This window comes from Callorhinus ursinus, unplaced genomic scaffold (assembly GCF_003265705.2).
Source record: "Callorhinus ursinus isolate GAN/ISIS: 27379988/994484 unplaced genomic scaffold, GSC_fseal_2.0 scaffold19, whole genome shotgun sequence".
Taxonomy (NCBI): Eukaryota; Metazoa; Chordata; class Mammalia; order Carnivora; family Otariidae; genus Callorhinus; species Callorhinus ursinus.
This window is the reverse complement of record NW_027397081.1, coordinates 1,561,059-1,583,605: the sequence shown is the minus strand read 5'-3', so window position 1 is coordinate 1,583,605 and position 22,547 is coordinate 1,561,059. Positions and strand designations below refer to the sequence as shown.

At 39.5% G+C, this 22,547-nt stretch overlaps 1 protein-coding gene across 2 annotated transcripts in view; it reads right to left on the bottom strand.

Annotated features, from left to right (window-relative positions):
- The window catches only part of DYNC2H1 (dynein cytoplasmic 2 heavy chain 1), a 376,065-nt gene that overhangs the window by 135,181 nt on the left and 218,337 nt on the right, over nt 1–22,547 (bottom strand). For both annotated transcript variants that reach the window (XM_025893740.2, XM_025893745.2), the window contains exon 83: nt 6,135–6,251. In XM_025893740.2, coding sequence (XP_025749525.1) covers nt 6,135–6,251 — 117 coding nt within the window. The remainder of the gene's footprint in view (nt 1–6,134; nt 6,252–22,547) is intronic.

The following is a 22,547-nucleotide window of genomic DNA, read 5'->3' as shown; positions in this document are numbered from 1 at the left end:
TGGAAAATAAAGAGGCTGAGAAAAAGAGAGAGAAACAACTACAGGATCACGAGGGCAGAATTCGAGAGATAAGTGATACGATAAGACGAAACAACATTAGAATAATTGGGATCCCAGAAGAAGAAGAGAGAGAGAGGGGGCAGAAGGTATATTGGAGCAAATTATAGCAGAGAACTTCCCTAATGTGAGGAAGGAAACAGGCATCAAAATCCAGGAGGCACAGAGAACCCCTCTCAAAATCAATAATAATAGGTTAACACCCCAACATCTAATAGTAAAACTTACGAGTCTCAGAGACAAAGAGAAAATCCTGAAAGCAGCTCAGAAGAAGAGATATGTAACCTACAATGGTAGAAACATTAGATTGGCAACAGACCTATCCACAGAGACCTGGCAGGCAAGAAAGAACTGGCAAGATATCTTCAGGGCGCTAAACGAGAAAAATATGCAGCCAAGAATACTATATCCAGCTAGGCTATCATTGAAAATAGAAGGAGAGATAAAAAGCTTCCAGGACAAACAAAAACTAAAGGAATTTGCAAACACGAAAGCAGCCCTCCAAGAAATATTGAAAGGGGTCCTCTAAGCAAAGAGAGAGCCTAAAAGCAGCAAAGATCAGAAAGGAACACAGACAACATACAATAACAGTCACCTTACAGGCAATACAATGGCACTAAATTCATACCTTTCAATAGTTACCCTGAATGTAAATGGGCTCAATGCCCCAATCAAAAGACACAGGCTATCAGATTGGATTAAAAAACAAGACCCATCAATATGCTGTCTGCAAGAGACTCATTTTAGACCCAAAGACACCCCCAGATTGAAAGTGAGGGGGTGTAAAACCATTTACCATGCTAATGGACACCAAAAGAAAGCTGGGGTGGCAATCCTTATATCAGACAAACTAGATTTTAAAACAAAGACTGTAATAAGAGATGAGGAAGGACACTATAACCTACTTAAAGGGTCTATCCAACAAGAAGATCTAACAATTGTAAATATCTATGCCCCGAACATGGGAGCAGCCAATTATATAAGGCAATTAATAACAAAAGTGAAGAAACACATTGACAACAATACAATAATAGTGGGGGACTTTAAGAGCCCCCTGACTGAAATGGACAGATCAATTAAGCAAAAGATCAACAAGGAAATAAAGACTTTAAATGACACACTGGACCAAATGGACTTCACAGACATATTCAGAACATTCCATCCCAAAGCAACGGAATACACATTCTTCTCTAGTGCCCATGGAACATTCTCCAGAATTGATCACATCCTAGGTCACAAATCAGGTCTCAACCGGTACCAAAAGATTGGGATCATTCCCTGCATATTTTCAGACCACAATGCTTTGAAACTAGAACTCAATCACAAGAGGAAAGTCGGAAAGAACTCAAATACATGGAGGCTAAAGAGCATCCTACTAAAGAATGAATGGGTCAACCAGGAAATTAAAGAAGAATTAAAAAAATTCATGGAAACCAATGAAAATGAAAACACAACTGTTCAAAATCTTTGGGATACAGCAAAGGCAGTCCTGAGAGGAAAGTATATAGCAATACAAGCCTTTCTCAAGAAACAAGAAAGGTCTCAAATACACAACCTAACCCTACACCTAAAGGAGCTGGAGAAAGAACAGCAAATAAAGCCTAAACCCAGCAGGAGAAGAGAAATAATAAAGATCAGAGCAGAAATCAATGAAATAGAAACCAAAAGAACAGTAGAACAGATCAACGAAACTAGGAGCTGGTTCTTTGAAAGAATTAACAAGACTGATAAACCCCTGGCCAGACTGATCAAAAAGAAAAAAGAAATGACCCAAATCAACAAAATCATGAATGAAAGAGGAGAGATCACAACCAACACCAAAGAAATACAAACAATTATAAGAACATATTATGAGCAACTCTATGCCAGGAAATTAGATAACCTGGAAGAAATGGGTGCATTCCTAGAGATGAATCAACTACCAAAACTGAACCAGGAAGAAATAGAAAACCTGAACAGACCTATAACCATGAAGCAGTCATCAAAAATCTCCCAAGAAACAAAAGCCCAGGGCCAGATGGCTTCCCAGGGGAATTCTATCAGACATTTCAAGAAGAATTAATACCTATTCTCCTGAAACTGTTCCAAAAAATAGAAATGGAAGGAAAACTTCCAAATTCATTTTATGAGGCCACCATTACCTTGATCCCAAAACCAGACAAAGACCCCATCAAAAAGGAGAATTACAGACCAATATCCTTGATGAACACGGATGCAAAAATTCTCACCAAAATACTAGCCAATAGGGTCCAACAGTACATTAAAAGGATTATTCACCACGACCAAGTGGGATTTATCCCTGCGCTGCAAGGCTGGTTTAACATCCACAAATCAATCAACGTGATACAATACATTAACAAAAGAAAGAACAAGAATCATATGATCCTCTCAATAGATGCAGAAAAAGCATTTGACAAAGTACAGCATCCTTTCTTGATCAAAACTCTTCAGAGTATAGGGCTAGAGGGTACATAGCTCAATATCATAAAAGCCATCTAGGAAAAACCTACAGAGAAATCATTCTCAATGGGGAAAAGCTGAGAGCTTTTCCCCTAAGGTCAGGAACACGGCAGGGATGTCCACTCTCACCACTGCTATTCAACATAGTATTAGAAGTCCTAGCCACAGCAATCAGACAACAAAAAGAAATCAAAGGCATCCAAATAAGCAAAGAGGAAGTCAAACTCTCACTCTTTGCAGATGATATGATACTTTATGGGGAAAACCCAAAAGACTCCACCCCAAAACTGCTAGAAGTCATACAGGAATTCAGTCAAGTAGCAGGATATAAAATCAATGCACAGAAATCAGTGGCATTCCTATACACCAACAACAAGACAGAAGAGAGACAAATCAAGGAGTCGATCCCATTTACAACGGCACCCAAAACCATAAGATACCTAGGAATAAATTTAACCAAAGAGGCAAAGGATCTGTACTCAGAAAACTATAAAATACTCATGAAAGAAATTGAAGAAGACACAAAGAAATGGAAAAACGTTCCACGCTCATGGATTGGAAGAACAAACATTGTGAAGATGTCAATGCTACCTAGAGCAATCCACACATTCAATGCAATCCCCATCAAAATACCATCCACTTTTTTCAAAGAAATGGAACAAATAATCCTAAAATTTGTATGGAACCAGAAGAGACCCCGAAAAGCCAGAGGAATACTGAAAAAGAAAAGCAAAGCTGGCGGCATCACAATTCCGGACTTCCAGCTCTATTACAAAGCTGTCATCATCAAGACAGTATGGTACTGGCACAAAAACAGACACATAGATCAATGGAACAGAATCGAGAGCCCAGAAATGGACCCTCAACTCTATGGTCACCTAATCTTTGACAAAGCAGGAAAGAATGTCCAATGGAAAAAAGACAGTCTCTTCAACAAATGGTGTTGGGAAAATTGGACAGCCACATGCAGAAGAATGAAACTGGACCATTTCCTTACACCACACACAAAAATAGACTCCAAATGGTTGAAAGACCTAAATGTGAGACAGGAGTCCATCAAAATCCTAAAGGAGAACACAGGTAGTAACCTCTTCGACCTCAGCCGCAGCAACTTCTTCCTAGAAACATCGCCAAAGGCACGGGAAGCCAGGGCAAAAATGAACTATTGGGATTTCATCAAGATAAAAAGCTTTTGCACAGCAAAAGAAACAGTCCACAAAACCAAAAGACAACTGACAGAATGGGAGAAAATATTTGCAAATGACATATCAGATAAAGGGCTAGTATCCAAAATCTATAAAGAACTTATCAAACTCAACACCCAAAGAACAAATAATCCAATCAAGAAATGGGCAGAAGACATGAACAGACATTTTTCCAAAGAAGACATCCAAATGGCCAACAGACACATGAAAAAGTGCTCAACATCGCTCGGCATCAGGGAAATCCAAATCAAAACCTCCATGAGATACCACCTCACACCAGTCAGAATGGCTAAAATTAACAAGTCAGGGAACGACAGATGTTGGCGGGGATGTGGAGAAAGGGGAACCCTCCTACCCTGTTGGTGGGAATGGAACTGAAGGGTGTTATGCTGAGTGAAATAAGTCAATCAGAGAAAGACATGTATCATATGACCTCACTGATCTGAGGAATTCTTAATCTCAGGAACAAACTGAGGGTTGCTGGAGTGGTCGGGGGTGGGAGGGATGGGGTGGCTGGGTGATAGACATTGGGGAGGGTATGTGCTGTGGTGAGCACTGTGAATTGTGCAAGACTGTTGAATCACAGATCTGTACTTCTGAAACAAATAATGCAACAGATTTTAAGAAAAAAGAAAAAGAAGAAGATAACAGGAGAGGAAGAATGAAGGGGAGTAAGTCAGAGGGTGAGACGAACCAGGAGAGATGATGGACTCTGAAAAACAAACTGAGGGTTCTAGAGGGGAGGAGGGTAGGGGGATGGGTTAGCTTGGTGATGGATATTAAAGAGGGCACGTTCTGCGTGGAGCACTGGGTGTTATGAACAAACAATGAATCATGGAACACTACACCAAAACAAATGATGTAATATATGGTGATTAACATAACAATAAAAAATTTAAAAAAAAATGTGACCAGTGCAAATTCAGTTAGAGACCAAGAAAATTGTAAGAAAGTAAGGTGACAAAATCATGGAGCAGACTTGAATCTTACTCAGACTTGAAAAATGGGTCAAACAAGTTCACTTATACTTCAGATGGAAGGAAGTAAGTCTCCAGCAGATACGTGGATTATGTCTCTAAAACGTAAGATGAGATCTGCAATAATTAGGATTACTTTTATAATATTTTTGCAATTTAGTAAGGGATAAACACAGTAATTCCAATCATTTTATTTTATTCTCTAAGTGAAGCCTTTGAGAATGATTTTACATCATTAATCTCAGAATAGCTATTTCATAGTATAATATACATACATTTGAATATATATGTGTTCGCATATGTGTACATATTTTAAGGATTGCATGGCCCCACAAATCAACAGAAAATTCAAAATAGTCAATGACATATTAAGAAGGAAACCAAGTTGTAAACTGACAAGAAGCTGAATGTTGACAAGGAGAGTACTACCATATATCAAGATAAAAAATTAACTGCTAAAAGAGAAAATTAAAATGTGCATAAATTTGGTTATTAATTTAAAGAAAAACAAAGTCTGGTTTAAGCACAGAGGGAAGGAGAGTAACTTCGCTATGAGTTGGTACAAAGACTAGATCGCCGTCAAGAATGCGTACAAAGTGCTTACTTGTGGGCAGAGTGGGGAACAGGGCTTAGGATGCCAGCGAAAGTCGTATTTCTCAATGTGAATTTCTACTCAAGGGGACTATATCAAGCTTTATCAATGTGATGATCTGAATAAAAGCAGTGATTCCAGTTAGCTGGGATCAGTGCTTATCCAGATTCCTGACAATCACCAATTGTTGAGACCGTCCTAAAGACTCAAAATTACAATACTGTAAGCTTTGAGGACTTTGAATTTTTAGAAGGTTTTAACCTTTTTCATAGGTTCTGAAATTAGCTTTATTTGACTTCCCTTATTTTAGAAGGTTAGATCTGATATACAGGCATTTTTACAGTATTACTAAATGGATGAACTGCATAGTTATATTTTTTAAATCCAGAGAATAAACCCCTGTTCACCAAGAATAGGAATCACAATACTGTAACAGCTTTGCCTAGTGAGCAAGCAACTATTCTACAATACCAAAACCACGCCAATTTCCAACTGACCAACGGTTTTTGCTCAGCACCTTGAGTCCTTTGAAAAATGCCAACTTTTAATAGCCGTTGCTGACTTTACAGAAAGAGGAGAGAGAAGCAAGCAGTGGACACAGGAATGTACAGCAGGTGCAGACGAGCCAGCACATCCCCAGGGCAGAACAATGACACCGGTCACACCCTGCTTCTCAGGCTCGTCTGCGTCTGCTATTCTTTCCTCCTTCCAGGAAACCGGTACACAGTAAGGGCAGGTCAGGGCAAAGTTTAACCAATAGGGACAATCTAGGGAGAAAACTGGAAAAAAAATAGAAAGGGAGGAAAAAGGGGAAAAAAATTGGAATAATATTCCAGTACTAACCTGGTTTAGTTTCTTCCAGAGACTGAGGACAGGGGACAGCTCATTAGACCAGATTTCTCTATCAAATTTGCAACCAGCTCTTGCTGATCTGCCCAAGATCCTCAACTGTGAAATCACCTGAATGAAGAAAATAGGAAGTAGCAAAAAATGAAGAGAGAAGCAGTAAGGATACAAAAATAGCTATACTGACTTTATAAAAGTAAAGACCAAACATAAGCAAGTTTTAATCCCATTATCTCTTCAATTGGCTTAACATTTAGGTGATTTAGTTAAAAAATAAGAGAACTTAAAAGTGAGAGAAACCATTATAAAAATTACATGTTATAAATGCCTCTTATTTGAGAAGTGGCTTCTCTAGTCAAAAAGCTCCAGTTATCTATTATTAATGATCTCTTAGTGTCTCTCTATGCTCATGTCTGAAACTCAAAATATTTTTCGTTTTGACTGACTTAAACTTTGTAATTTCCAAACACTGATTAATTAAAGATAGTTTTTCTGAAAAGAGGAAATGGTAGGAAAGATAGTACATAGCATACCAAATTACAAATAAACAGTAAAACAATTCTAAGTAATTATTTGTCACAAATTATCATAAATCTAAGTCTTAAGGCTCTGTATTAATTTTTAGTTGTCACGAAACTGTTCCCTCTACGCTTCGAGTCCCACGAACGACATGTGGACGGCCTGGTTAGAATGAGGTAAGGTGCACAATGACTCCCCCCTCCACAAAGCGTCCCCTCTGTGACTTCCTCCTGACCAGCTTGGTTATCACCCTGCTCACCAGAACCCCTCCCCTCACTTCTGTCTTCTCAGGCAGTCCTTAATGACTTCCATGTCAGGAACTCACTTGTTAATCATCTGCCAAGAGGGAGGCGGCTAGAGCAGAGGATGCTCAGCCCCCAGGACTGCAGAGACTGGGGTTTGTGTATCAATCAGTGAGGATCCACTGACTCACCTTCACAAATGTTTCAATGAAATATGGAATCTCCTCGCTTGCCTGACATAAAGTAAACCCACAACAACAGGCCTGTGTTTTCCTAAGCTAGTATTTTAAACATCAACCTTTGCAGCATGTTGACTCAATTTCTGTTTTATTTTTTGAAAGATGTAAATTGTTCTTCCTTTTTTAACAGATTGGGCTATATTTCATATTTTGTTGGATCCTTGTATTAGTCAAGTTCGTAACAAAATAAGGGCTATAAATCTTTGAAAATGAACACACTACTTAATTGTTAAACATCCACAATCTCACTGTGTAAAACTCAAGTTACTTCTAGAGCTTTTGATTGATTCTCCAATCTTGAAAAACTCGTGGTGATTCAGTGTTTCATTTTCTTTGTTTTTCTGATAAATTATTTTCATTTGCTCTAGCTGAACCTTACAACAGCACCTAATTTATCAGCTTTGCTACACCACAAAACATCACTAGTTGGTAGTCAGAAGAAGTACTATTTTAACTCTGTTAACATCTGCTATCACTTAATTGTGTTTTAAATTTATCAAACATGACAGAAAACAAGAATGCAAAGGGATGTCTAAAGAAAAAAAGATTTAAAAATTTTTTTACATGATGTAAAAAACTATTTTAAGAATAAAATATTTACCAGCCCCAAAAGGTCATGTTTTCTGCCTTGCAAAACTAATATGTGAGGTGTGCTTTTCTTAATAACACTATCATAATATAATCTTTAATAAACAGATGAACAAAAATATCTAATACATTTATTTTTACAAAGAGGACAGAGCTATAACTTGAAAGGATGGACCATCTTTTGTTCATATAAAATCTTACATATGTATCTTTTTACAAAGCAAAGGTAGTAAAGTATCTTTCCATTATCCATATTTTAAGTCAATTAAAAACTACTTTATTCAACAGTATTCCTTTAAAATGGTATCAAACGGGACGAGATTTCCCATGAACAGACATTTGCATCACTCCTTCCCTGCTCGGTCCACACTGAACGGCACGGATGCCACCTGCGTGCCGCGGGGCGCCCACGCTCTGGGACGCCCGTGCTCCTCTCCGCTCTGGGACGCCCGTGCTCCTCTCCGCTCTGGGACGCCCGTGCTCCTCTCCGCTCTGGGACGCCCACGCTCTGGGACGCCGTGCTCCTCTCCGCTCTGGGACGCCGTGCTCCTCTCCGCTCTGGGACGCCCATGCTCCTCTCCGCTCTGGGACGCCCGTGTTCCTCTCCGCTCTGGGACGCCGTGCTCCTCTCCGCTCTGGGACGCCGTGCTCCTCTCCGCTCTGGGACGCCCGTGCTCCTCTCCGCTCTGGGACGCCCGTGCTCCTCTCCGCTCTGGGACGCCCGTGTTCCTCTCCGCTCTGGGACGCCGTGCTCCTCTCCGCTCTGGGACGCCCGTGTTCCTCCCCGCTCTGGGACGCCCGTGTTCCTCCCCGCTCTGGGACGCCGTGCTCCTCTCTGCTCTGGGACGCCCCGCGGCTGCAGGCAGCCACAGATGATGCCGCCACCCCCGCTCCACTGCCCCCCTTCCACAAACAATGAGATGCATCTGAGGAACACCTATGCTTCTCCTGAGCAGTGAGTGTGTCTATTTTAAGACACTAAATCTTACGGTGAATTGTATTTTCCTTTGGATATTATGAAGCACACAGAAGAATTTCTGACCTAACAATACCAACTTTATAGAACATTTTAGTTATTTATTTGTCAGAGAGAGCGAGCACAAGCAGGGGGAGCAGCAGAGGAGAGGGAGAAGCAGACTCCCCGCCGAGCAGGGAGCCCGATGCGGGGCTCGATCCCAGGACCCCGGGATCATGACCTGAGTCGAAGGCAGACGATTAACCGACTGAGCCACCCAGGCGCCCAGACTTTATAGAACTTAAGAGCATGAACTTTGTTGTCTGTTTTGTCTTCTTTTGGCATAAACTGTTTCCCTACTTTTCTTTTCTTTTCCTTTCCTCATTTTCTCTTTGGCTGATTTCCTCAACTACTGATTTTACTCCAATAGATTACTTAATATTTTTTAAGTCGCCTCTGGTGTAATCCTTCTCAGAATGAGAAGGAAAACAGATTTTGAAAACAAATACTCCCAATTTACCAATGAGAAAACGGACTGTCAAAGAGATTAAATAAATTAACACCCTAAGAGAATCAGCAGTTCCTACTCCAGCCTTGGAACCCTGAAACAGCATGCGACCTTCTGAAAGATGAAAGATAAGGCTGGTGAAAACCGGTTCACCCCAGCCAAGAGCCAGCATCATCTGCAAACATGGGTAAGGCCGTCTTGAGCCCTCCAGCCCTATCAACTCTCCTAATGAAGGCAGCCTCACGTGTGAAACAAAAAGAAATAACCCAGGGGCACTTGGGTGGCTCAGTCGTTAAGCGTCTGCCTTCAGCTCAGGTCATGATCCCAGGGTCCTGGGATGGAGCCCCGCATCGGGCTCCCTGCTCTGAGGGAAGCCTGCTTCTCCCCCTCCCGCTCCCCCTGCTTGTGTTCCCTCTCTCGCTGTGTCTCTGTCAAATAAATAAATAAAATCTTAAAAAAAAAAAAAAAAAGAAAAAAGAAATAACCCAGCCAACCCTCAGAATCATAAAAAAAAAAAAAATCATAAAATATTACTGTTTCAAGTCACAAAGTTTTGGGATGGTTTGCTGTGGAGCACAGACTAAATCATCAGGAATAACAGAAAACTTCTTTAAAGTATGTTATGGATTGAATGTCTGCATCCCCCCAAAATTCATAGTGAAATCTCATCTCACAGAGATGGTCCTGTGTGTGAGCAGGGTAATGTTTTTATTGAAAGACATGAGAGATATAGAAAAGGGGTTTTTCTCCCTCTTTGTTAACATAAAGATAAATTGGACATTTTTCTATATCCTACTCTAATGTGTTAGTGTACTGCTTCCTTTCTGCAGTATTTGGGAAATTGAATACGCTGTTACACCCAGATGTGTTAGATGACACCGCTAAACGCACTGTACTTGGCCCAGAGCTCAGTGGGAGCATGGAGATGTTTAGGGGTAGGGGGTGAGAGTATTGACTACGTAACATTTTAAGGGCTCCCAATAACTGTTGAAAAAGGACATAATACTAGAGCTGAAGTTAAAAAATAGTATTATCTAATGAATTTTTTAAGATTTTATTTTATTATCAAGATTTTATTTGAGAGAGAGCTGGGGGTGAAGAGGTAGAGGGAGGGAGAGAGACAGAGAGAGAGAGAGAGAAAATCCGAAGCAGACTCCCTGCTGAGTGCACAGCCCAAAGTGGGACTCGATCTCACAACCTTGAGATCGTGACCTGATCCAAAATCAAGAGTTGGATGCTTAACTGACTGAGCAATGAAGAGTATGAGCACATATTCTTGAGAAACACAACTGTATGGAACAGAGGACCTGCTCTTGAAGAACTCACACTCACACTCTCTCTCTCTCACACACACACACACACACACACACACACACACACTCACCCCAGACCAAGTGCAAAGGCAGCAGTTTGAAAAGTAACTAGACAACCGGTAAAGGAGACCGACTTACTAATATTAAACTGACCACTGGAAAGACAGGAATCTGTTGGGACTCTTACCAGGGACAGAAGCACCGTGGGCATCATTTCTGCAATCTCATTCTACCTTGCTAATGCCGACACTTGGCAGGTGCGGTGCTGGCAATCATTCTCTAACCCATTAGCCCCGCACAGCACGCCCCACCCCAGTGTGCTGCAGCCGCTTAACAGGCACAGAATGAGTGTCCTGCCCCAGGCACCACAGCCCCACATCAAAGGGCCAGGCAAGCCCCCAGCACAGCCCCAAGGCAGCCCCAGCACAGCCCGCTGGGAGAACATGCTTCTCTTGTTACCTCCCCCCACCCCCTGGCCTCGACGGATCATCAGCTGGGCGAGTGCCCCACCCCCGTTGCATGGCACCCAGGGCTGCACCACAGTTGATGGGCACATGAAGCCCACGAATTCCCCTGGAGCACGGGCCCTCATGGCCACCGGGGGTTGTGCACCGGGGACCCACCAGTCATCTCCTACGTAAGGCGACTCCTTTAAGAATGGGAGGTGTTCCACCTAGCAAAGGGAAACACACACGGACCATCAGGCAAAATGAGGGCACAGAGGAGTATGTTCCAAATGAAGGAACAAGACAAAACTTAAGAAAAAGACCTTAATGAAACAAAGCTAAGTATGTAGCTAATGAAGAGTTCCAAGTATGGTCACAAGGATGATACTGAACTCTGGCAAAGAAGGGATGAACACAATAAGAACTTCAACAAAGACATAAAAAATGTAAGGAAGTATCAAACACAAGTCACAGAGACGAAGAACATGCAACATGCATTCCTGCACTAGGAATACAGAAGTTTAACAGCAGACCCTCAATAAAGCAGAAGAACAGATCACAGAGCGGGAAGACAAAGCAATGGAATTCTCCCAGATACAGCAACAAAAAGAAAAAAGAATTAAAAGAACTGAATATACCTTAACGGACCTAGAGGCCAACATCCAGCCGACTAATATACATATTGTAGGGGTCCCAGAAGCAGAAGAGAGAAATAAAGGGGCAAAAGCTCATTTGAAAAAATAATAGATGAAAACTTCCCTAATCTGGGCAAGGAAACAGACATCCAGGTCCAGGAAAGCCAGTGAGTTCCAAATAAGATGAAACCAAAGAGACCTACACCAAGACATATTATAATTAAAATGGTAAAAGTAAAGGGTAAAGAGAGCCCTAAGAGCACCAAGAGACAAACAGTGTGTCACATACAAGGGAACCGTGTAGTGTAGCTGTGGTCATGAGGCTATCAGAAACTTTTTGGCAGAAACCCCTCGGGCAGATGAGAGTGGCATGACATACACAGAGCGCTAAATGGAAAATAAATGTTCAAACAAGAACACTCTGCCTGGCAAGGTTATCATTAAGAAATGAATGACAGAAAAAGAGTTTTCTAGATAAGCCAAAACTAAGAAGTTCACCACTAAACTGGCTGTACAATAAATGTTAAAAAAAAAAAACTCTTTAAACTGAAAAGATGATACTGATTAGTAACAAAAATATGTAACAATCTCAGCAGAAAAATATATAGGTAGATTAATCTACCAAACATTCAAAGAAGATTTAATAACTGTCGTCAAACTCTTGCAAAAAACTAAAGGGCAGTGAAGGCTTCTAAACATACTTTGCAAAGCCAGCTTTACCCTGACACCAAAAGCAGACAAGAACGCTACCGAAGAATTACACACCAGTATCACTGATAAACACAGATGCAAAAATCCTCAATAAAATAGTGACAAACCAAATCCAACAATACATTAAAAGGATGATAAATCATGACAAACTGGGGTTTATTCCAGGAGTTCAATGATGATTCCACATCTGTCAATTAATGTGGGACATCACGTAACTAAATAAAAGTTAAAAATCCTATAATCATCTCAATAGATGTAGAAAAAGCATTTGACAAAATTCAACACCTCTGATTAAAAAAAAAAAACTCTCAAAGAGAGTGGGTATAAAGGAAACATGTCAACATAATAAAGCCCACATGTGACAGTCCCACAGCTATCATCACACTGATGATGAAAAGATGAAGGGTTCTCCTAAGAACAGTAACAAGACAAGGCACAGATTTGGAAGACCTAACCACAGCAATTAGGCAAGGAAAAAAATGTATCCAAATCAGAGAGTAGTAAAAGTATCACTATTTGATGCTGACATGACACCATATACGGAAAACAAAAGAATTAACAAAAGAAGTGTTAAATCTGATATGTGAATTCGGTAAAGTCGCAGACACAGTATCAACATACAGAAATCTGTAGTGTTTCTATACACAAATAACGCAACATCAGAAAGAGAAATTATAAGTGGGTAAAAACAAATAAAGTACCTAGGAGTACATATAATTAAGGAGACGAAATACACTATACACTGAAAGTTATACTGATGAAAGAAACTGAAGACACAAATAAATGGAAAGACATTCTATCCTCACAGACTGGAAGAACAAATATTGTTAAAATGTCCACACCACCCAAAGCAACCTACAGATTCAATGCAATATCTACAAAAACTCCAATGGCAATTTTCACAGAACTAGAACAAATAGACCTAAAATTTGTATGGAACTACAAATGACCCTCAATAGTCAAAGCAATCTTGAAAAGAAGAATAAAGCTGCAGGTTTCATGCTTCCTGGTTTCCAACTATACCATAAAGCTGTAGTAATCAAAATAGTATGGTATGGGCATAAACAGACTTATAGATCAATGGAACAGAATGGAAAGGCCAAAAATTAATGCGCACATACATGGTTAATTTACAGGGAAGGAGGCGAGAATACAGAATGGAGGAAGGACAGCCCCCTCAGTAAACAGTGTTGGAAAATTACACATTAAAATGGAAAACAATGAAATGACGAAATGACCACTATCTTATCCTGCACACAAAAAGTAACACAAAATGCATCAAGACTTGAATGTAAAACCTGAAACCATAAAACTCCTACAAGAAAACATAGGCTGTAAGCTCTTTGACATGGTCTTAGCGACGGTTTTTTGAATCTGACAACAGCAAAAGCAAAAATGAACAAATGGGACCACAACAAACTAAAAAGCTTTTGCACAGTGAAGGAAACCATCAACAAGATGAAAAGGAACCTACTGAGTGGGAGAAGACATTTGTAAACCTTATCTCTGATAAGGGGTTGGCACCCAAAACATAGGGAGAACTCCTAAAACTCAACACCAAAAGCCAAACAATTCGATTTAAAATTGTGCAGAGGACCTGAAGAGACATTTTTCCAAAGAAGATACACAAATGACCAACAGACACATGAAAAGATGCTCAACATCACTCATCATCAGGGAAATGCAGATCAAAACTACAGTGAGATACCACCTCACACCAGTCAGAATTGCTATTATCACAAAGACAAGAAATAACTAATGCTGGAGAGGATGTGAAGAAAGGGGAGCCCTCGTGCACTGTTGGGGGGAATGGACCCTGGGGCAACCACTGTGGAGAAGAATATGGAGGTTCCTCAAAACATGAGAAATAGAACTACCTTATGATCCAGCAATTCCACGTCTGGATATCTACTCCAAGAAAATAAAAACACTGACTGGAAAAGATAAATGCACCTCCACATTCACTGCAGCATGTGCAACAGCCAAGACGTGGAGACAAGTTAAATGGCCACTGATAGATGAATGGCTAAAGAAAAACATGGTGTTTATGTGTGTGTGTCATGTATGTATCATAATGCATATGAATACGTGTGTGTGTGTGTGTGTGTGTGTATAATGCAATACTAGGCCACAAAGAATGACAGCCACCGCGTCAACATACATGGACCTTGACAGTGTTATGCTAAGTGAAATACGTCAGAGAAAGACAAATACTGCATGATTTCCTATGTATGTGGAATCTAAAAAATAAAACAAAACGGAATAAAACCCAGATTCAAAGATACAGAGAAGAGAGTGGTGGCTGTATGGGAGGGTGAGGGTGGACAAAAAGGGGTGATGGAAATGAAGAGGTACAAACCTCCAGTTATAATTAAGTGTTGGGGATGTAATATACAGCATGGATCTATAGTCAGTCACATTGTATTAATTTTGTATTGACTTATGGTGCTGATCAGTTTGCAATTACACAAATGTCAAATCACTAGGTTTTGTACACATCAAACTAATAGGATACTGTATGCAATTATAATTTTTTTTAAAAAAAGGTTAAGAAGTTCAGAGGATAACCAGGGCAAGTGAAAACGTGGATGTTAGGGTCAGTACAAACACTAGCTAAAAAATTCATCTGTGTCCTATAACATCCCACACTTATTTAAATTTTCCTGATGGGCTCAATATTTGTTGGAAACAGGTTGCTTGAAAGGTCATGCAGTTGTGATGTATTTTAACTCCCCCTAGTATAGACCAGTTTCTTGGAGCTTCCATTTTTGCATGTCTTTAACATATTGATAAAACTGAGTCCATTATCTTGTAAAATGTCCCACATTCTGGATCCACTGGTGTTTCTTAATTTGTTCCTTATCCCCTGTGATTCCTGTTAACCAAAAAGTAGTTCTAAAATCTCGACTGGGTTCAAGTTCACTTTTTTTAAAAGAGGTCTTTGGAAAATGTACTTTTGACGGCACCACATCAAAGGTATCCAGCGTCTGTACAACTCCTCTCTCTGATATGAAGACTCATCACTGGGCACAGGGAGCAGCAGCTGATCCCCCTCTTGCAAACTTCCCCATCAACCTTCCACTTCGTGGTTTCAAATTTCAGTAACAAGTTTAATGAATCAATTACTTTATAAGGATTTGTAAAAGTGATTTTTCAAATTCTGCCATCCTTCTGATTATTGAGAATTATCCAGTAAAGAACATTCTTCCATCAATTTTCCTTTCATTATCATGAAATCTCATTCACAAAGCAAAGATAAATGCTGGTTTCCCTTTAACAGCCACTTTTCAAACTAAGAGACATTTTCTTACTAAATGATAACATAGAAAAGTAAAGTATCAAGTTCATAATATTAGTGAATTTAGTGTTTCCTTGTAAACTCATATAAAATCATCGTGTATGTTACAAAATTAAATAGACTGATAATGACTTCCCATTCTTTTGCTTTTGTCTCAAATGGTCTTAGAACTTGAAAAGCGGCAAGTATTCAAATTCAGACTTGCCCTACGAAGGCAAAGTTGTAGCTAACAAACATGTTCCTGAAATACCAATAAATGCATTCCCATAGAAGGATATGGGAGACACAGGAGCATCTTCAGCTTCCTGATTTCACAAAATAAATGCAGCAGGACTGTGTGATTTCTGCAGTAACTGAGGAAAAGCCCGTGAGTCAGGATCAGCGCACCTGCTGAGAGCCAGCATCCACAGCTGCAGAGCTCCCTAACAGCCAAGCGGTGCATCATGGCTCAACTTATACGAGCCATTAATCCTCAAATCTTTGGCAACAGAAAAACCATCATTAGGAAGAAACAAAACTCCTTTCCAGAACTTTGCTATGAAACCACTATTGGGTCTGAAGAAATAATCAAGTTCTGGAACTTCAAAGCGTGTTTAGGAAAAAAGTAACTGAATATGTAGCTAGCACTTAAAAATACATAGCTCTTACAGAAAAACAACTATGTTATTTTAATAGAAAATCTTTTTATAGAGAATTACAGCTAGCAAGGAACTTGATCACTAAGAACCTCCTTCCCAAATGTGCTACGTTTCTGAGCAGGATGAAGGCCCCTGCAGCTGTTCCCTACCTTGTCTCTGCTCCTAGTCCCTCCCTCCCGCGGTCACTGCTGCCAGATGGCCCTGCACTCACCACGGCCCACTCTCTAGGCTCCCCACTCTCAGGCCCGCCTTGGCCCCCCGCTGCCTCCTGGCCTCACATCCCACCAGCCCTCCCCCTTCTCCCCCTGTGCTGCAGCCCCACCTGTCTCACTGCTGTCCCTCCAATTAAACATCAGGGATGGCCCGTAAGTATACAGAAGGATGTTCAATCTCAGTAATAAAAAATACACAATGAGATACGACGTTAACCCACTAGATTAACAAGTATGAAGGCATTCAAAAATACCACCTACTGGTGGGAACTAAAGGAGGTAGATACTACAATCTTCTGGTGAAAACGTAAAGTACTACAACCACTAAAAACATTCTGACCCAATTCTATTCGTAGATACATACCCTAGAGAAAGTTCTGCTCAGACATATCATGAGACATGTACACAAATAGACATACTGCATTGTTTGTCATAGCTACAAATATCAAGTTTTATTTATATAACATATAATGAAATATTATAAAGCAAAAATAATGAAACTACAGCTAAACCAGTAACATAAACAGATATTAGAAAAATAATGTAAAGTGAGATTCCAAGTCCTAGAACACCACATGCAATACACTGTTTCATCAATTTAAAAATTAGCAAAATGAAGCAATATACTTTTAGGAACAAGTGTGTGTGTGTGAATGCATTCATGTAATACAACTACTAAAAAAGTATAATTAAAAAAGTTTAAAACAAAAGAGAATGTTGGCTCGTTTAGCAGAATGGTAGAGGAACAGAACAATCATGGAAATTGATTCAAGTTACTGGTAATACCATTGTTCTTTGTTATTGGTTCATGAGTTTCATTTTATCATCATGCTTTTAATGTTTTATGTATTAATGTTACATGTACAGTCCTTATACATATAACATATAGATGAAAGACTGTATTTTGAAAAGACAGTGAAAATTTCACAACTAAAGAAACACACACGAGTCCCACAGAAATATAAATCTTGAAGGAAAGCTTCCAAACTCATTCTATGAGGCCAGCATTACCTTGATCCCCAAACCAGAAAAAAACCCATCAAAAAGGAGAATTACAAACCAATATCCCTGATGAACGGGGATGGAAAACATCTCATTAAGATACTAGCTAATCGGAAAAGGATTATTCACCATTACCAAGTGGGATTTATCCCTGCGCTGCAAGTTTGGTTCAACATCCGCAAATCAATCAACGTGATACAACACATTAATAAAAGAAAGAACAAGAACCATATGATCCTCTCAATAGATGCAGAAAAAGCATTTGACAAAGTACAGCATCCTTTCTTGATCAAAACTCTTCAGAGTATAGGGATAGAGGGTACATACCTCAATATCATAAAAGCCATCTAGGAAAAACCTATAGCGAATATCATTCTCAATGGGGAAAAGCTGAGAGCTTTTCCCCTAAGGTCAGGAACGTGGCAGCGATGTCCACTATCACCACTGCTATTCAACATAGTATTAGAAGTCCTAGCCACAGCAATCAGACAACAAAAAGAAATCAAAGGCATCCAAATCAGCAAAGAAGAAGTCAAACTCTCACACTTTGCAGATACGATACTTTATGTGGAAAACCCAAAAGACTCCACCAAAAAGTTACTAGAACTCATACAGCAATTCAGCAACATGGCAAGATATAAAATCAGTACAAAGAGGTCAGTTGCATTTCTATACACCAACAATGAGACAGAAGAAAGAGAAATTAAGGAATTGATCCCATTTACAATTGCACCAAAAACCATAAGATACCTAGGAATAAACCTAACCAAAGAGGTAAAGGATCTGTTCTCTAGAAACTACAGAACGCTTATGAAAGAAATTGAGGAAGACAGAAAGAGATGAAAAGACATTCCATGCTCATGGATTGCAAGAACAAATATTGTTAAAATGTCTATGCTACCTAAAGCAATTTACACATTCAATGCAACCCCTACCAAAATATCACCAGCATTTTTCAGAGCCAGAACCACCAACCCTAAAATTTGTATGGAACGAGAAAAGATCTGAATAGCCAGAGGAATGGTGAAAAAGAAAAGCAAAGCTGGTGGCATCACAATTCCAGACTTCCAGCTCTATTACAAAGCTGTCATCATCAAGACAGTATGGTACTGGCACAAAAACAAGACACATAGATCAATGGAACAGAATCGAGAGCCCAGAAATGGACCCTCAACTCTATGGTCAACTTATCTTTGACAAAGCAGGAAAGAATGTCCAGTGGAAAACAGACAGTCTCTTCAGCAAATGGTGTTGGGAAAATTGGACAATCACATGCAGAAGAACGAAACTGGACCATTTCCTTACACCACACACAAAAATAGACTCCAAATGGTTGAAAGACCTAAGCGTGAGACAGGAGTCCATCAAAATCCTAAAGGAGAACACAGGCAGCAACCTCTTCAACCTCAGCCGCAGCAACTTCTTCCTAGAAACATCACCAAAGGCAAGGGAAGCAAGAGCAAAAATAAACTATTGGGACTTAATCAAGATAAGAAGCTTTTGCACAGCAAAAAAACAGTCCACAAAACCAAAAGACAACCGACAGAATGGGAGAAGGTATTTGCAAATGACATATCAGATAAAGGGCTAGTATCCAAAATCTATAAAGAACTTATCAAGCAGGGAACATGATGTGATGAACGCTGGGTGTTATACGCAACTGATGAATCAATAAATTCTACCCCTGAAACTACTAATACTCTATACGTTAATTAATCGAATTTAAATTAAAAAAAAAGAAACATAAATCTTTGGAGAAAAATGAAGATTTGCGGGAAGTTGCTATTTTATGTAAGTCAGGAAAGGCCTGCTTGACAAGGTCACCTGAAGGTAAGAGTGAGCCATGCAGATATCTAGGGAGTCAAAGTGCCTGGCAGGGGAAAGAGAAAACACGAAGGCTTGTAGGCAGAAGCCCGTGGCCAGGGTGGTCTGTGTGCTGTCCCGGGTGAGCCAGGAGAGGAGGAGCAGAAGACACTGACCGAGGGGTGTGGAGGGGCTTGGAGACGTTTGTACTCTGAGTTGGATGGGAAATGACTGGGTGAAAAAGACAACTGCTACCACCACCTAAAAGCTATGAAAATGACCATCCTTTTGTGGGAACACCTTATTTGCTGAGTTGGGCTGGCCTTGCCTAGAAGCCAAAATTCCTCTAAGAGGATTTAAGGGCTTGTGTAAATGTCGATTCAATTGACTGAAGACTTTTTCTGAATCATGCAGGGTATTGACTAGATGCAGAAAATAAGAACAACTTGCACCAAAATTTCACAACAGTTATCTCAGATTGCTCTAGAGATTCACTGATTTCTAAAGGAAATGGTTTTGTTGAAAACAATTTTAAGACTGCAGTTTAAGACTGCATATCCCTGAGTTTACGAATTCCATAAATAACAGCTCAAAACTGTTGAAGTGTAAAGTCTTACATACAATATCCAATGATAACACATCTTTTCCTCGTAGCTGTGGAACCAAATCACAAACTCAACATAAACAACATTTGTTATTTTCTTATTTTGGTTTTAAATGGACAAGAGAAACTGACAGTTACCAAACTCACAAAATCCCTAGGTTTAAAACACTCGTATAGGAAAAAAATTCTTAAGAACAGTGAATTCTTGGGGATAGCTTCCTATATTTAATAATTCAAGAAACCTGGGTTATAGCGCCGGGCCTACCACTTACCAGGTCATGACAACGGGAACTCACTACATCTCTAAGTGAAGTTGTGACTAGATGATTTCTGAAGTCTGTTCCTACAGTACAATACCTTTTGTTTGTTCTTTGTTTTTAATTCTGAGCCTACAGTCAGGTAAGAAATCTAACTTTGACTAAACTGTCAAAGAGAATCTGATATGCAGTTTTCATGTTATTTAGAATACCAAATGAGAAATTCTCTGCAGTTTCTCAAAACTCTAGTACAGATGCTTTCAGCGCTGAGGGTGCCAAAGGATCACCCCAAAATATGAATTTCAAAGCCCCATTCCCCAACAGTCTGATTTCACACATCTTGGATGGGAATTTAGCAATCTACCTGTTAAAACAAACTTCCCAAGTAATTCTCATATAACTGGCCAACACCACCACCCTCAGATATTCCCTAGGGGTTAACTTAGCAGTAAGACACATACGAAGCTTGATGATTAATCTACACCTGCAACTGTGGGTGAACAGCTAATTTCAAAAAGATGGAAAGAAAAGAAAAAAGTCATAAAGACATGAGTCTGTTGGTTTTACAGTGACAAGGAGACAAATCTGGGAAAGAGAGAAAACAACAGAATTGCTCAGAGAGTTGAGATCCTTCAGATCCACGGCCATGGTTTTGAACGAAGAGGTTACGTAAAGAAGTAGAGAGACTACAGCCGCAGATTACTGGTGTGGGCAAGCTCATGTGGTTACTGGACACACTTTCAAAACAACGAAGTAGATAACCTATTACTCCTTTGACTGCTTCATTCTGGCTTTAGGGTTGCACCAACATGGTTAAAGCTTCCCGTTCCTTACTGGTAACTGCACACCTAACATCCAATTCCCGGTGAGGATCTTGCGGCTCCCCAGCCGGCCTGTGGTCAGACCTCACCTCAGTGTCTGCTGTCAGACAGTCTACTACGGATCATTCTCTCTACCTTGATGATTTAAGAAATGTTCTTACCGAAATGTAAAAAAATATGTAAATTGACATATTTGAGGTAAAATTTTCAATTGCTAGCGAGATCAAGACCCTTCAGGGGTAATTGTAGGCAGTTTACACTGATTTTATGTGTTAGATGTTGATATTTAACTCAAAATAGTAACAAGAAAAAGGAACAAAATATCAAATAAAAGATCCAAGTAATTAAAGAGATGACTTCATTATATGGAATCATTGGATTATATTTCATAATGGCAAATCCTACTACATGGCCCGCCTCTGGTCCTCACTAACTGTGGCAGAGTCCGCAACAAATCAGTGCTTACTCTAGAGAGGAACTAAAAGAGATGGAAAACATTTGTGAATTAAAATTTTATTGAATCTTAATTTCAGTTTATTAACTTGCTTAGTACAGTTTCACAGTTTTCTCCTATTTTTCTGACCATTTGTTCAAATTTCACACTGTTTTTTTCTAAGCTACGTGCTGCACGTTTTCTTAGTCTGGAGAATATGCTGTCACTGCATGATTATCAACAAATGCAAACATAAAAAGAAAAAGGAAAAGGAAAAGGAAATTAAAAAAACACAGCTGTTAAATAAAACTGCTATTATTAAAAGAAGGGTCTCCTACTCCTACAACTGAACTCGTTGCAGGTATCTTCAAATGCCCAATTTCTTTTAAAAGAGAAATGAAACAAACTTCTATATGACAAAAAACTAACTTTCCATGGTTCTTTAGTGACTATGATGATTAACAAATTTGCATTTGTTTTATTCTATTTATTAGATTTTGTGACAAATGAGTGAAGATGTACAGTAACTAAAATCCATCCTTAGAAACCAATGAAGGGGAAAACCACCGGACGCCATACAAAAAAAAAAAAAAACACACAAGAACACGCACCCACAGACACCTCCTTTTCTAAACACATATAATCTTATAAAAATTCTACCTTTTCTACCTCTTTTATAAAAATTGTACCTCTGATTCAGGAATGATACAGAAATACTTTCATGATCGCTGTTTGTACTCAATTGTATATAATATGTGATTATATTTATATGTAAATATACATATGTATATACATGTACATTTCATGAATCAATTTATTGATTTACTTATTTACTACTTCCTGTTGACTTTATAAGATCTGAAAACTTCCCGGAAACTGTGTACAAAATTTTGTGTGTACATGTATATATTTTTCTGAGGAGAGACTTCAGAGCCTCAGGTGCTAAAAGGGATCCATCCTACAAAAGCAAAGGTTAAGAACTACCTTAAACTATGATTGTTACTGGTCCTGATGCTTCCAAAGTATACTATAACTCCTTTTACTACTCCCCTACTGTTACCCTTTTCAATTTATAAAATGCTGCTTTATAAATAATGCTGAAATGAGACCCACTATAACTTTACAACTGGTTATTTACTAAGGATCAACTTTAGAAACGCAACTGCTATGTCATACTCACACACTG